The 15,635-nt window shown below is 45.6% G+C and overlaps 1 protein-coding gene across 1 annotated transcript in view; it reads right to left on the bottom strand.

Annotated features, from left to right (window-relative positions):
- Positions 1-15,242, bottom strand: part of LOC139286042 (unconventional myosin-IXAb-like) — an 85,401-nt gene extending 70,159 nt beyond the window's left edge. The window contains exon 1 of the mRNA XM_070906698.1: positions 14,340-15,242. Within this exon, the coding sequence (XP_070762799.1) occupies positions 14,340-15,242 (903 nt within the window). The remainder of the gene's footprint in view (positions 1-14,339) is intronic.
- Positions 15,243-15,635: the final 393 nt, after the last annotated feature.

Below are 15,635 nucleotides of genomic sequence, written 5' to 3'. Positions count from 1 at the left end.
GATGTATTTTTACATCAGGCGGCTGCCACCGATGCACGGCGCCAATGTGAACAGTACAACAGGCCACTGGAGCGCTCACCGCATGTAATCCCAAAACCAACACGCATATAAAATACAACATAATGCAAACACACACTCTGGATCCTCACAACAAACTCACAGTGTTCATTTAAAGTAAATCCACGGGATCAAACTAACAAACACCCGAGCCGGTGCAGCGATAGCAGCATCACATCTATGTTCATCTGAACACAGTAAACAAGCACGAACATGATGAGATGGATATCAAAGAGCGTGTTCCTCATGGGGGGTCAGGCATGTGTTGTCCTCTCTACACAACACACTGCATATCAGGTGCAGAAACACCACAGTGTGAGATTACACCCAAAAGCTGAAAAGTGATTGATGTACTCTAATTCTACATCAATATTTCAATAGCAACATTTACAGCTTTAACAGTCAACTTTACATGGACTCATTAATTAATAACAGGCCTAAATGAACGTAATAATCAGCTTCCCCACCTCTACCTCTTTTCTTCTCTGCATCAAATCAAACTAACATAAGACTGCAAAGTCAGAACTAATCATGAGACTGAGCAGGAAACCAGCAGCCAGATCACCCGACTGAGCTGCCATTTTGTTTTCATCATTCTGTTTGATTTGATGTCGGCAGCGAGTTGGAGGTCAGGAAGCAGGCTGACGGTCACCTTGATGAGGGCAGGGTAATCAATATCAACATGTTGTCCAATGTTTACAAAAAGAAACTACTAAAATCTGTATGTTTTCAGATAAAGACAAAACGCCACAGACGTTCAATCACATTCACTCGTTCATCGTCAGCGATGTTGAATGAGATTTAATGCCAGTTTTTGTTAGAACGTCTCAGAACGGCATCAGCTGTTAACAAACACAGTTTGTCGCAGTTTTTGTTGATGAATTTGACATTAGGCTCAATCTTGTTGAGATCATATTTAAGAATAGTTATTGAGAAGAAAGGATGTGTCTAATCCAACGATCAGCATTTACTCAAGTGTACATGACTACAAATGCACAGCCTGCTCAGCGAGAGACGTCCGGTCACTTTAAAGCTCCTCCGTCGGCCTCCTTGACCTCCGGAGTGCTGAGAGCGCCGCTGTCGTTAGGATGAAGCCGGGTTTGTTTAGTGTTTACTGGGAGGAAGCGGTGAACGGCGCAGACCGCAGCAGACCGGGCCTATTAAACACCTTAAAAGGTCCTTTACGGAAGTCAAGGCTGCGAGGGCACTCAGACACACTTCTTCATGTCGTTTGTTTACAAGGTGAACGAGGCGCTCGGGGGCTGAGAGGAGAGTGGATGTGGCGGGAGAATTGCTTTGCCCCCGGAGGAAGCGTTTCTGCTGCACTGCTTTACTTCTGAGGACGGGGAGACGGCCTTCAAGAAGAGTCAAATCTGCCGGCATTACCAGCCTCGTCTCCATTTCACTAAACCCCAGAAACTAGGGCACTTGGGAGCTCGCTCGCTTGAAAACGACTCTCTCACTCTCTATTATTGAAGCAAGGATTTCATCCTCCTCCTCTCTTCCTTCACTCTCCTTTCTCTCGGTTATCCTCCCCCTTTCTTTTTATCTCCATCCTCCCCCCGTGTGCCCCCCGTGTGCCCCCCGGTGCTGTAGTGGGGTGGGTGGGATGGAGAGAAGATGAAGGCAGGGAGGCAGGGGGCTGCTTTCATCTTCTCTCTGCAGGGCTGCTCATTGGGGGGGGGGGACAGCGAGAGGCTGCAGTGATACAGCAGAACATCGTACACCACAGACGTTCCTTATAGAGATATCAACTCCCAGCACGTAGAACATTTGACTACACCAGGAGTTCAGACACGATACGATCAGGTGGAGCAACATGCACAGAGTCGATCTGTTGAAGTTATTATAGAAACTGTTCATTGTTCATATTCATAAGACTCTGCTGATGATCTACTTCCTGCTTTAACTTTGACCAACAATATTCACAGAGGCTGTGCATGCACCTGTTTGGGCCAGATATTCAGCTTTTCCAGGGGCTAGCTGGTGGTCAAACACTCTCAAACACTTATTACTGAATTATGACAAATACTATATTAATCGTGACCTCTGTCCAGTTAAGCTACAGTCCAGAGCAGCCAGCTGCTTCAGGCCCTGCAACATGTTTTACTCAAGAGACTCATAGTTTAGTGCCTTTGATAATCATCTGGGATGTGAAAACAGCAGATGTCGAAATAAAACGCGTGCATCCTAATCATAGTTCAGTCATGAAGTCTAACACACTGCGGCTGTGGAAGTGGCGATCACACTGGATCACACCGGATCACACCGGATCACACCGGATCACACCGCTAGTGTTTGGTTCAGGAGTAGTTCAGTTGATAGTCTGCCGTCGTGTCATCCTGTTTACAATGAAGCAGCTAAAAGAAAAAGAAAAGGCAGATGATTCGACTGACAACATGAGGTTTGGATCTGGGGCTCGTTGGCTGATGATAAAAGAGTCACTGCGGCCCTGATCTTCTTCCTGGATCTCACCAACACCTCTCACAAGTTCAATGTTAGTATAAAAGTCAGGGATCATAAGTCAGATAGTAAATAAATATTTTCCTTCAAAGCGGCTTTCATTGATATTTTCATAATAATGAAATAATGAGAACCGTGTGACAGAGTGAATTATCACCTGAATCTGTGTTTTGGAAAGTTTCAGCTCATTGTTTAGTCCGGACCGCAACTTTATTGTTTTGATTCACTCTCACAGTGTTAGCTTCAGCCGCAGCAGGCAGCTGTTTGCAGTACAAAAACCTCTAAAAACACATCTGCTCAACACAAACAGCAGAGACGAGCTTTCAGCAGCTAAAGGGACAGATATTAGTCGATGCAGGAGAGTGTCTTCAGTATTGTATCAATAAGTTTCAAAGGTATAAATGATTAATATTGCAAACAGAAAGTTGCTGAATGGGCTGCAGAACTTTAAATCTAAATCTGGATGTCGGGAGTTTTGATTGGAACTTCGGTCCAGTGTTTCAGATTGAACTTCCTCAGACTTCCAGTCGTCATAACGTGACTCACACAACTCTGATGTCTTTCACACTACAAGACAAAGCAGCAGCAGCAGCGTCTCTCGGCTGTGCTGCTACGGTCTATTAGATTAAATGAAACTTTAATGATCCTCATGGGGGAAATCAGGTCATTGCACCAGCAGAGAACAGGATATAGATCAGATCAGAGCAAACGGAGTGCATTTAGGATAATACAATAAACTATTAAGACAAAGAGAAATGGAAACCACAGCATCAGTCCACATTCAGAAGGTTTCTGAAGCTTTCATTTAAGATCTGAGTGATTGATGCAATAAGGTATGATTTATTTCAGTACTACGCAGCCGAGAGTTTTGTTTTTCTTTCTTTTGTGAACTTAAAGTTAATGAAATGATCTTCAAATTGAACTAAATGTTCATCTCAGTTTTTCTGCAGGACACGATAGCGACAGCATCATCCACAGAAAGAGGAGGAGGAAGTTGTGAGCTGAGCTAGGATTGATGTGAGTAAAAGTACTACAGAGTGTTTAATAAGTGAAAACATGGAGTCGAGAGAGGAAGATGGTGAACAACCAAAGAGCAGGAGTGAGAAATGATGGTGCAGTGACGTCACAGTCCAACACACACAAACAGGTGTGTGTACAATAAGAGGACAAACCAGTGTGGGAACAGCAGCTCTACTGGGAACGTGTTCAAACTTCCTCCAGCCGCTCCCGGCCTTCTCATTCACCCACCCACACATCTGCACCATTCATCCCCTCGTTCATTTACCCTCCGCAGCCTGCTTTGCTTCTTTCAATGGCCAGACTGAACGTGACCGTACTTCATTTGCTTACTGGGGGGTGGGGGGTGGGGGGGGGGGGGTCAGCTTTATTTACACAGACCTGTTGAAGCCTGATGGATGAGGCTTCATGTTCAGGTGCTTCGTGTGTGCAGTTATGTTTTTTAAGCGTACAAAGACAGTGATTAGGACGTCTGTTGTCTGAAGATCTTTTCAGTGATCCAGATGCACACAGATGTTCACAGTCTGATAAGACGACTGTTTCTCAACTTGCACGGCAGATGAACCAAATCACACTTAACTAAATGTGCAGTTTGACTAAAAGCACAGTAACGAGTGCAGTTATGAACTTCAACAAGCTGCTGTTAATTCCACCTCTAAAGCTCTCTAATTAAAACACGCTGGGGGTTTATGGGGGTTCATGTGACTATTTCTTGGTTGGGAGCGGTGACTTCCTGGAGACTCCACTGGTTACCTATGCTAGATGCTAAGATGCTAAGCTAACTGGCTGCTGGCTCCAGGACGTGTCTGATTCAGCTCAGCAGGTGATTTATTGATCGCATTGTAAAATCACTTTCCAATAACTCATCAGAGCCTATTACACATATAGTCTGATGGCACTATAACACTATATAGTGTTGAAGACGAGATGTTCAGATTAAAACTGTGAAACATAAGTGATTTGTGCTTTCGTGAAGTGCTTTGAAAATGTTATTCACAGCATGGGTATGATTTAAACTCCCACATGTGATGCACACCCATTTGGAAAATGTTATTTTATATAATTTCTGAAATTTCTCTGTGCAACACCATATGCTGCCATCATGCACCAAGGCTACCAATTAGTCTGAGGCAAACCTTCCCCAGACACTCGCAAACAAAAGCTGAATTTGTTTTCTTTAAAACTTAAAATAACTCTTCAAAGGGTGCATCGCGACCGCAGAGCGCAGAGAGGAAAGGTAATGAGTAACATGCTGGACGGCAGAAAACAGGACACATTTACGTACTGAAAACTTTCTAGGAATGAAAAGGAAACCTTAAAACGCAGACGGCCGTTCCTTTTTTGACAGATGATGCTTAATTAGATCCACTTTGATTGATGACAGTCTCGTTAACGGGTTCAAACGGACGAGCTCACTGCCGCAGATCGAGTTTGCTCAATTGCTGCCATCATCCCAGATGGCCTCGTGTTCGACTGCTAATGTCTGTAATCTCATCTGCGTCTGATTGCTGCGACACCACGAAAGCAGCCTCAGATTGAATCAGGCCCATTTGGACCATCAATTTCCTGTCGCGAGCCCTTCACTTAATCTGGAGGGTGGAGTCGTGTGGCGACTTCCTCCACTGTCACAGCAGTGAGGAGTCCGGGCTCATCACTTCCAATGTTCAGGGGAGCCGTTATTATTAAATCATATCACAGTGATTCAGAGTCACTGCACAAAAGAAAAAGAGGTATTTTACTATATCAAAGGTGCAATACATCGTGCTTTTATTCTGCTATGAGACAGAAAGTGAAGTTAATTTGCTTGTAAACATTCTTTAACTCCATTAAAACTGCCGTGATGATCACAAAGACGCTGCATAAATCAGTCTGATCTCTGCGTGAATCTGCCGCGATCGTCAGCATTTCACCACAAAAGAGTCCGTCGGCATGCGACCGCCATGTTAATTTAAATGTAAACCGCATTTTAAATTCCACATAAGGATTTAAGATTAAAGTACGTATCGTATGAAAACTGAAATTATAGACAGACTAGCAGCAACACCAGAATCCGCAAAGGTCACTGACTCATACTTCACCATCATTAATCTACATTTAAATCAATGTTGTTATTACAGTCGGATACGTTTATTCAAATGAAATGCCTTCTTGACGAATGTTCAACCTTTGTTTACATCATTTATGTTGCACTTCCTGTTGGGTACCACTATTTCGAGACTACTGTATAGTATATTTTGTTTGCTCTTGAGTCAATAAAATATGAATATGAATCTAAAAAGCGTGACGAATCTCTACGGACACTACGGAAATACTGCGCCTGATGACTCGACATTTCATACGTGAGGGAACCATTAAATCAGCGCTCAAAGAAACTGTGAGCATATTAGAAAATAATTAACAGACACAGATTAGGAAATTAACAAGACAAAATAGCAGAAAATATCATATATGAAATTTCCCGGGCTGCAGAGCGGAGCAGCGAGAGCAGAAGTCTTGGCCGCTGATACCAGGTCAGCTATACGACCACAGAGCGTTTGAGTACACTGTGTGCAGCTGTCTGCAGGGATGAATGCACACTGCACTGAGCTTCCTGCGAGAGGAAAGCGAGAACGCTCCAGAGGAAGGCCGAACGAGAAGGAGACGGGGATAATCCAGAGAGCAGATGTTTGGGAGCGCGTCGGAGAGCGCTCGCTGCCCAGAGGATACGGATTATAGGGATGGAAGTGCTAACAGGAACATAGAGGGCCTGAGGTGGGCTACGTGATTAGCCAGCACACACCCGCCATAGGTAGCCAACGCACAGCTGTCTGAGGCGAAGGCAGCGGCTGTTGTTAAGCCGTGTGTAATGAAAGCCAGACTCATTCTGCTGCTGCTGGAGAAAAGCTGGGATTTAAAGTATCTCTGGAAACGCAATGCACAAAGGAAATCTGCAGAGGAGGCAGGAGGAGAACACAAGAGCGGGACGTTTAACCCACAAATAAGACTTGATCAGCGCTCTACCTGCAGTCATTACTGAATCTAAGGGGAGCCTCTTCTTCAGCCCAACGGCCGTGTTAAAACTTCTACAGAAGATGAAGTGGTGTGACCACGACAGCGTGAAGTGCTGTGCCATAAAACCAGCAGAGACCAGAGACCAGAGACCAGTCCTGATAGCAGAGAGCTTTTGGATGTCTCATTGTGATTTAAAGACCAAGGACACACTCAGTCGTGGGTGAACGTCTCTGATTCCCCTGCTGCCGGGAAGCTGGCTGCTAACACGTTCTGACAGGCACCACACACACACACACACACACACACACACACACACACACACACACACACACACACACACACACACACACACACACACACACACACACACACACACACACACACACACACACACACACACACACACACACTGTGCTGCCCTCATTCAAGTGGGAATAAAAGCAGCTCTGAAGGTGCCGTGATGCTTGCTTCCTTTGCCGATGTGTCCGCCTCGTCAGGTTCAGGGGGTTCACAGCCCCCCTGGACCGGAGCGGCCGTGCTTCTGTTACTGTACAGTGTGTCTCACAGTGTCTTACAGTGAGTGGCTGTCTCCAGTCCCAGGGTCTGTGGTGCCGGGCAGCTTCTCAAGCCTTCACACACTTAATGACACACACACTTTAAAAACCAGAGGGCCGAGGCACTACCTGGAGCCATCTATCAGCCACGGGAGACAGGTCCCGTCCCTGAGGGCCTGGTTAAGAGCAGGGGGGACATCTGGATGGGAACCATCTGGTGAAGGGGGGTCTGCTCGGCTACTAATGCAGCAGGCAGGCAGGTCTGCTGGCCACACCACCAGAACAAAGGCAGGCTGTAATCTGGCCCTCGCGGCCCCGCAGGAGCCCTCGGTCTGTCTGCCCCCAGACACAGCACCGCACAGCTGGGGTCAGTCTCAAAGCCTCCGTCGGTCTTCAGGATTTGAGGCACGGATGTATTCCTCTCGGTCAAGAGCCCGGTTCACCTTTACCCATGCCGAAGCCGTGAAGAGAAAGATGTGAAACCTATTTAATCTTCTTCTTGACCTACTTTTCAGGGTCATTTGGCATTCAAGATTTTTCCAGTATTTACTGGACATAAGCCAGCAGAACACGGCAGGTTCACTGAGGTGGTCCTGCTGGTTGGAAAGTCTCAGGTACTCAACTGCAGCCAACATGTCCATCAACTGCTGTGGAGCTTTCAAAATGTCCTTGAATTAGACGAGAGCCCAAATCACTTACTGAGTGTGTAAACCAAACATGGAGGTAAATAACGGCTGTTTTTCATCAGCTTTCTGGATAAACGTTTCTTTTTGTTCAGATTTATGAGCCTGTGTGGAAGTCTGTGCAGCTGACATCAGAAACAAGGATGAAGTAAACGTGTCTTTCCTTCCTGAATCATCTCCCCTTGACAACTTAAAAAGTCTTTCTTCATTGTTGATGATCCAACATGATGTCAAAGAGGTTTACTTTCTGACACAACGTCTGAGCTGTCGCAGCTATAGAGGAGCTCTGAGGTTCAAATCTGACAGATTATTGTGTATATTTTACAATAACTTTATGCACTATTCCTTTTTCTGGTCATGCTGAGTTGCTAGTTAATAAAGAGATGAAGCGGGTGATGTGACAAAGAGTTAATAATCAAACAGCTGTAAAATCCACAAAACCAGTAACTGATCTCCCCATCACACACAGCTGTCCGCAAACACTCGACTTCATGTGCGATCAGGGTTTCCAAAACCATCCATCCAGCTTCTCTAACTGCTTATCCTTTGCAGGGTTGCGGTGGGATGGAGCCAGACCCAGCTAACACAGGTTGGGGGGCGGGGTACACCCTGGACAGGTCACAGGGCAAGAAAATATCTAATGGTCATTTTCATGGTAATGAAGGAACATGTCACCCAGTGTAACAGCGTGCCTCATTCGTGTGTTTGGAATAGTTTTTGGACAACCACGGAGCTCGACGGTGCAGAGGAATGAACTACAGCACATTAGGTTTTGGCTACAAAGACAATACTTCATTGTTGGTTTTGGTCTTTTTCAATATGAAAAATACAGAATATCCCCAGATTTGAATCCTTTAATGACTGCCAAATGGATAAATTCGACCTTTTAAGTTCACATAAATAATACAATTGACTGTAAGTCTGATTTTGAATAATCAATGCAGTCAAATTTCACCTCATGTATATATTTAGTGGTCTGAAACTCGATATGATGTTAAGGTCGGGGGACAAAGAAAGAATATCTGAGATCACCTGACTACACAACAACAAGCAGACTACCAGACACAAATGACCGCAGAAGCCAAGTCCTTCCCATCAGCCTGCCAGCTGTCTTCCCGTCAGCGCTATCCTGCTGTACAGTCATATCTCCACTGTCGCCTGGCTCTGAACGCAGCTCAAATTACACACAAATGCACTTACTGGCCATCTGCGGCGCGTTATTAAAGGCTGCTTCATGACAAGGAAAGATTCCAGAGAGCATACAGAGAATTGTTAGATGATACCGCTGCCGTGATGTAATGCTGTTGTTTGTTTGCCGTGTGGCTGCGCCGCTGAGTTTCCGTGACGCGTCAGCGGGCCAGTGGCTACAAAGGCTGCACTGTAGCCAAAAAGTCACAAGACTGATCCCCGCTGCAGCCGACGTGTCCATCAAGAGCTGAGGGTCGTCGATCAAGACAATACGGCTCTATGTGAGTCGGTGAGTCAGCTCCTTTAAGGCACACACACACACACACACACACACACACACACACACACACACACACACACACACACACACACACACACACAGTGCTGTGTCCTTGAAGAAGAGGAGCGTCTGGTGAAGGTGAATACAGTCACGTTGCTGTCATAAGCTGTAAATGTTAGCGTGTATGCATCAGAGTAAAAATGCACTTAAAACCAAAATGAAATACAAGAAGTCTGTATGATGGCTAAAATCTATATCAGGATATCAATAAGGTGAGCTGAAACAATCGACTAATCGATTAGTCGATTCATCAGCTACTACAATGACTGATAATCAGAACCTGTCGTAGCTCCAGCCTCTCAGCTGGGAGCTTCTGCTGCGTTTCTTTGTCTTATAATACATTGAAATCTTTGGGTTTTGGACTTTTTCTCGGAGAAAAGAAGCGATCTGAAGACGTCGCCGTGGAAACCTTAACAGGAATTTTTCACTATTTGTAGACATTTGTGGAAGATTACACAAAGAATGGTGTTCGGCATTAGATCACTTTTATACATTTACTATAAATGTACTTTTATACATTTGGCGACATCATTTAGTACAATGATTACAATATAAAATAACTTCATCCCCCAGCCCTAAATACAAACACCAGCTTTTGCACTTTAGCTTGTTTTTCTCTCACATGTTTGCCAGTTGGGGGGAAACCTCCTGGGGGTTTTGGAAAAGACCGACTGACAAAAATAGTTTAATTTAATCAGAAATAAAGTGATCACGTGGCCGGAAGCAGCTGAGTACGCAGGACGCACAGCAGTAAGACAAAGACCTCATACAGATATATGAATCTACAGGAAATCCAACAACTGAAGTATCAAGAGTGAACAAGAAACGACCAGAGAAAGACTGAGAGCATGAAACCAAAACTAACAGCATGGATATAGAAATGTTGTGTTAACAGTAGTTTAACAGTAACATTTTGCAAAAAGCATCAAATGAGACTAAAAGTCGGATGATGAAGACATGAAAATGAACTCTGCAGTGAGAGGACTCCTGGTCATCTGAGCCCTGAGCTTGTTCGGTGAGTTCTGTTGTGAACGTGAACGTCTCCGCTCGTGTCTCTTGGTGTGGAGGAGGGAGTCTCCTCCACGCTGGCTCAACGGACGACTAAAATAGCCTTCGCCTGCCACGCTCTTGACCTTGGACTTCACAGTAACGCGATGCGAAGCGGCGGGCCGACGGCCACTCAGCTCAGCTGGATCCAACGCAGAGGGACGAGCGGGAACTGAGAGGTCCGGATGATGCAGAGGTGAAGGAGTGCCAGGAAAGAAACTCAGGCTAGATCAAGCTTTTCCATTTCACTCTCACCATCGCGCTCACTAAAAGCTTATTTTCTTTTATTTCCCCGGAGCAGAAAGAAGCTTTCAGTGTTTGGAGTTAAAAATGGAGGAAAATAATCCCCCTCTGGATTTTGCCTGAGAGCGCACCCCCCCCGGTGCTCTTTAAGATCAACTCATCACGTTTAAATATTGTCAATCAAATGAGGAAGACTTTAATGTAATTGATTTAAAATATTTATAAAGAGGCAGGTTTAAAAAGTAATATTTCACTGGCCTGCAGGTTCCCCTCCCTCCCTCCATTCATGCAGTTGGCAGTAAGCTTCTTAAGTGAATCCAAACAGAATGACTTATCTGAGTCTACAGGCACTTACACAAATGTTCTCAAATCGAGGTCCAACCGCAGCGTCTCCTGCCAGCGAGACATAGTTCATCCTGAGAGATATTTGCCTTTTTGTTCCAGGCCTTCCCTCTCGACACTGGTACAGAGTTAATGTCAGAGTCTAGACGTCTGCTGCTTATTTCAGAGTCCTTTGCTTGTTGACACAAACTGTCCTTGTTTTATAGCGACATGTGCCAAGAAACTACATTCTTAGTTTTACCACAGTTTTCTTCATTTTCTCACATTGCGTTGTTTCTCTCTCAGTTGTTTTTATTGCATTTTGAAGCAAATACAACCGTAAACGTGTCCCTTTATGCTTCTTCTCAGATATGAATTCTCTGTTTTATCTGGATTTGTTTTACTTCACGGGACAAATATATATATATTGTTTTCACTATTGTTTAATCTGCTGATTATATTCTTGCATCATACATCAGAATTTCTTAGAGCCCAAGAAGTCATCTTCAAATTGGTTGTTTCGTCAAACCAACAGTCTAAAAACATTCAGTTTAGAAATATCTAAAACACAGACAAGCAGCACATTTTGGCATTTTTGCTTGAAAAATATCTGAAACGATTCATTCAGCAACAACATATATAATATTGTGGATGAATCACTGATTACAGTCAATATAGTGCTTAAGTTATACTGTACAGGACAAATAGTGTAAGGGATTACACTTTGAAATTCACAGTTAGTAATCCAAATTAATCCGACGCTCTGTTGCTTTGACATTTTGGAAGTGGGCGTGTAGACGGAGGGATCATACGCGGAGCATATAGCTTTAAACAGGAAGACAAAAGGGAGCTGAAGCCATTGAACACATCAGGGAACCAACACATCGGCCATGCGTTTGAGATCCATCTAATAAGGACTCGTTGACCTCATATTTTCAGCTCGACTTCAGTGCAGCAGCGGCAGCATCTGACCGAGGCTAATGGTTCTGTAATTGCCATTACAACTTGTGGAAACCAAAGAATTTGGCTGGTTCAACTCAGCAGCCTTGTTTCTTGGCTGGCGGTAAACGTTTTACCCCCGAGAGCTGCTTCTCAAAGACGCATGTCAGGCCCCGGGGCTTTCACAGCAGCCCGTGAGGTCTCTCGTCCAGCTGTTGGTCCCAGGATGCAAACGGTGCATTAATGTGGACGTCATGTTCAGCTGTTAGGGAGTGTTGAAAAGCTTCAGCACGCAGGAGAAGTTAGTTCATGTTAAATGTTGTTTGTTGTCGACGTATCCTTGGTGATGTATAGATAAACAAATAATAGAAATAGTATTGCTGCAAACTTCCACTCAAACTGCTATTAATAGTGTTAGATGAGAGAATTGATACCACCCTCATGTCTGTACGCTACATAGGAAGCTGGAGCCAGCAGCCAGTTAGCTTAGCTTAGCTTAGCATAAAGACTGGAAACAGGGAGAAACAGCTAGCCTGGCTCTGTCCAAAGGTTTTATTATCTTTGAATAGAGCCAGGCTAGCCGTTTCCTCCTGTTTCCAATCATTATGCTAAGCTAACCAGCTGCTTGCTGTAACCTTATGTTTAGTGTACAGATCCAGAAACAGAAAACAAATAAGCATCTTTTCCAAAATGTCAAAGTGTTCTCAGACTTGAGATAGCCGGGACAGATAGATAACGTCATAGATAACGTATTTGCAACACCAACAAACTGGAACCAGAAATCAAAGATGGAATTATTCTGCTCTCCCTTCGCTTGTTCGTCTCTGTGACATTTAAACTATCCACCATGTTTCTCACACCTCAGGTGATTGATGGGGAGGTGATTTCGTGGGACACAGTCATGCTCCCACACAGAAAACAAGCCACCAAACAGTATCCAGTTCCTCAGAGAGTACTGTTCCTCTCTGTGTGTTACCATCAAAACAAGCCTTTCAGTGCTCCCAGTGCCGTCTGACAGGTATTCAGTCACCGGCGTCAGATCATCACCTGCAGAGAAGTGCAACTGTGTCCGCGTGACAGTCAGGTTCAACCACAGCTATGTGGTGAAGCTACACCGGCAAAATACCAGACAAACGGAATACATCCCCGGATTGTTATTTTGCAAGAGATTCTTAGCATGTATGGCATTGTATGAAGCAGTAGTCATATGAAAACCTCCACAGCTTCTATTTTTTCTAGTTTTTACAGACGTCAGTTTATTCTTTACGAAATAAAAGTGTCAACATGAAAACAGCTGCAGTTACAGGTTTCTTCCCTGGAGGCAGCGAGGAGGTCTAAAAGGTGATTCATGATTTCCAGATGACAGACTTTATACCCAACTGACTGTACAGACCTCTGAATGGGACGCACACGGTGTCTACATGCACAGCTGCGTGTTGACGTGACGTCCCCACACGTCCCGACAGGAAGCCGTGTGCTGCAGAACAAAATGGCCACCAGAAAACAACTAACGATTGGGAGGCACACAGCTCACCGAGTCGTATTTATAAAGGCTGAAGGGAACATGTCACCCTTGAATAGACCTTCCCAAAACATGAAATTCCCGATGAAATTCCATAATCCATAATCCTTTATTGATTTATAATCCAGGGCGGATTAGGCGACATTCCATTAGGGTTTTTTTTCCATCAATGCAGAGATTGGACACTGTAGAAAACCCAGTTTCTGGGTCAAATAATACATATAAGAGTCATATGTGGTAAAGCCGGGGCTAAATATAGGTTTCCCTGCACGCCGAGGGATTCCAGTTTGAGGACATGTCTTTAATCCACTTCGTGCTTCGTCTCATGAGCTGACATTCCAACGTCAGAGAAATAACCTGCTGACTTTTGTCCCTTCCTCTCTACAACTGTCTAATTCACAACATATGAACTGCATTCAGCTCGGCTTGAAGTAAGTGCAGATATACCATGTTAGCTTGGTAGCAACTTTTTCACTAAACATGGGGATTTTTTTTAAGAAACACGGGACATTAGCGGAGAATATTTCAGTCCTAAATTAAGCCGGCCCCCATGGCTACAGCACTACAACCAGTCTCGGTGTCAAGGTCATACACTCCTTGATCTTGAGCCTCATCAGTCTCTGTCTTGGTCTTGGTCTTGGTATTAAAACACCTTTCATCTTGTAGGTCTACACTTGACATGTTCAGAGAACCTTAAAAAGCTGAACAATCAGCCTACAAGATTAACTGAACTTGTACTTTGGTCTTCGGGGTTCACTTTTGGCTCTTTTCCACCAAATGGTCCAAATAGCTAAACTCGGGATCTAAATCAGGACCATATAAGGTCTTACAGTCCTACCAGACAGTCGGGTACAATGCACCCAAAGCACCAGTACACACCACACTGACAGGCTCCTCGTTCATCATCAGATATCATTCTCATCGCCATTCACCAAACATTTGTTTAATACTGCAGGTGTTGTCAAGTTCCTTACCTCCAACACAGGCCCCGCCCCCAGGATGATCTGCTCCACCCCGCTGGCGAATCCCTTCTGGCTGAGTGCAGTCAGGTGATGAATGAGGAAGTTGGTGCTTTGGGTCTTTCCGGACCCGCTCTCGCCAGAAATGACTATGCACTGGTTCTTCCGTCGCTGCAGCATGGCGTGATACGCCACATCCGCCACAGCATAAATGTGGGGCTCCAGCTTCCCCAGTCTGTGGTTGTCGTACAATTTGACATATTTAGGATTGTAGATTGGCAGGAACTGGAAGGGGTTAATCACAATAAGAATACTCCCAATGTAAGTGTAGATCTTCTCCTGGCGGAAACGCGCGCGAAGGCTTTCCAGAATGGCGCGCTCTGTTAGCTCCGGGAGAGCGCAGAGGTCAGATGGAGGGTCGCTCCCCGCAGGCTGGGGGAGGAAACCCCGCTCCACCAAGCGCCGACGCTCCTCAGTCACCCGCAGCCACATCTGCAGGCTGCCGCCATAATGAATAGATCCATCCAGGTTCTTCTCCCGCAGGAGGAAGCGGTAGTCGTCTCCACTGCCCAGGCCGCTGCGGTTCTCCAGGGCGCTCCGCGGCCACAGCATCATCCGCTGAACAGGGCAGTCGCCGGGGTTCAGGATCCATTCCTCCCCGCCGAACTCCTTCACCTCTGCCAACACGTAGCATTTGGTACGCTCCAGGCGCAACCGCTCGATGAGGCACTCGATGGCTTCAGCAGCTGTGGTGTTCTTGCGTGCGGTGACGGGGCAGTAGATGGTGCCCTCAGCCAGGGCGCCCGGGTAGACGCGCAGAGTGAACTCCTGGTCCTCCAGGCGCCGCCGCATGCTGCCACTAGCGGTGGCCATGTTGGCGTTGCTGGCGTAGCTGCAGCCGCCATCTTGTAAGCTCATGGTGGCGCAGCAGGTCCCATCAGCACACCGCTCTCTGGGCCCGGAGGACTGAATCAGGACATCCCAACTGGAGGAGGACAGGGATGAGAGACAGAGAAGAGACAGAGTTAAACACGGCAGCAAAGCTACAGAAGGGTTCAAAGGACAAATTAGTGGTTTCATCGCTTCATGTCCTCACAGCCTCGGGCATTTCCAGTACATTGAGTCACAACAGGGTCAGCAGAGTCATGGCGATTTCATCTGTCCCATGACAGAATAGGCCGACTGAATAGGCTTTCTGTTTCGGGTCGTAAAGGGAACTACTATCAAACAGCACATAAGAGGAGCGTGAAACGAGTCCGAGAGAAACAAGAACCGATAGCTATTCAAAACAATGAGGAACAGTAGCTGCTT

Source organism: Enoplosus armatus, chromosome 6 (genome assembly GCF_043641665.1).
Source record: "Enoplosus armatus isolate fEnoArm2 chromosome 6, fEnoArm2.hap1, whole genome shotgun sequence".
Taxonomy (NCBI): Eukaryota; Metazoa; Chordata; class Actinopteri; order Centrarchiformes; family Enoplosidae; genus Enoplosus; species Enoplosus armatus.
Note: the sequence above shows the minus strand (reverse complement) of the source record. Positions and strands in the feature narration are given on the sequence as shown.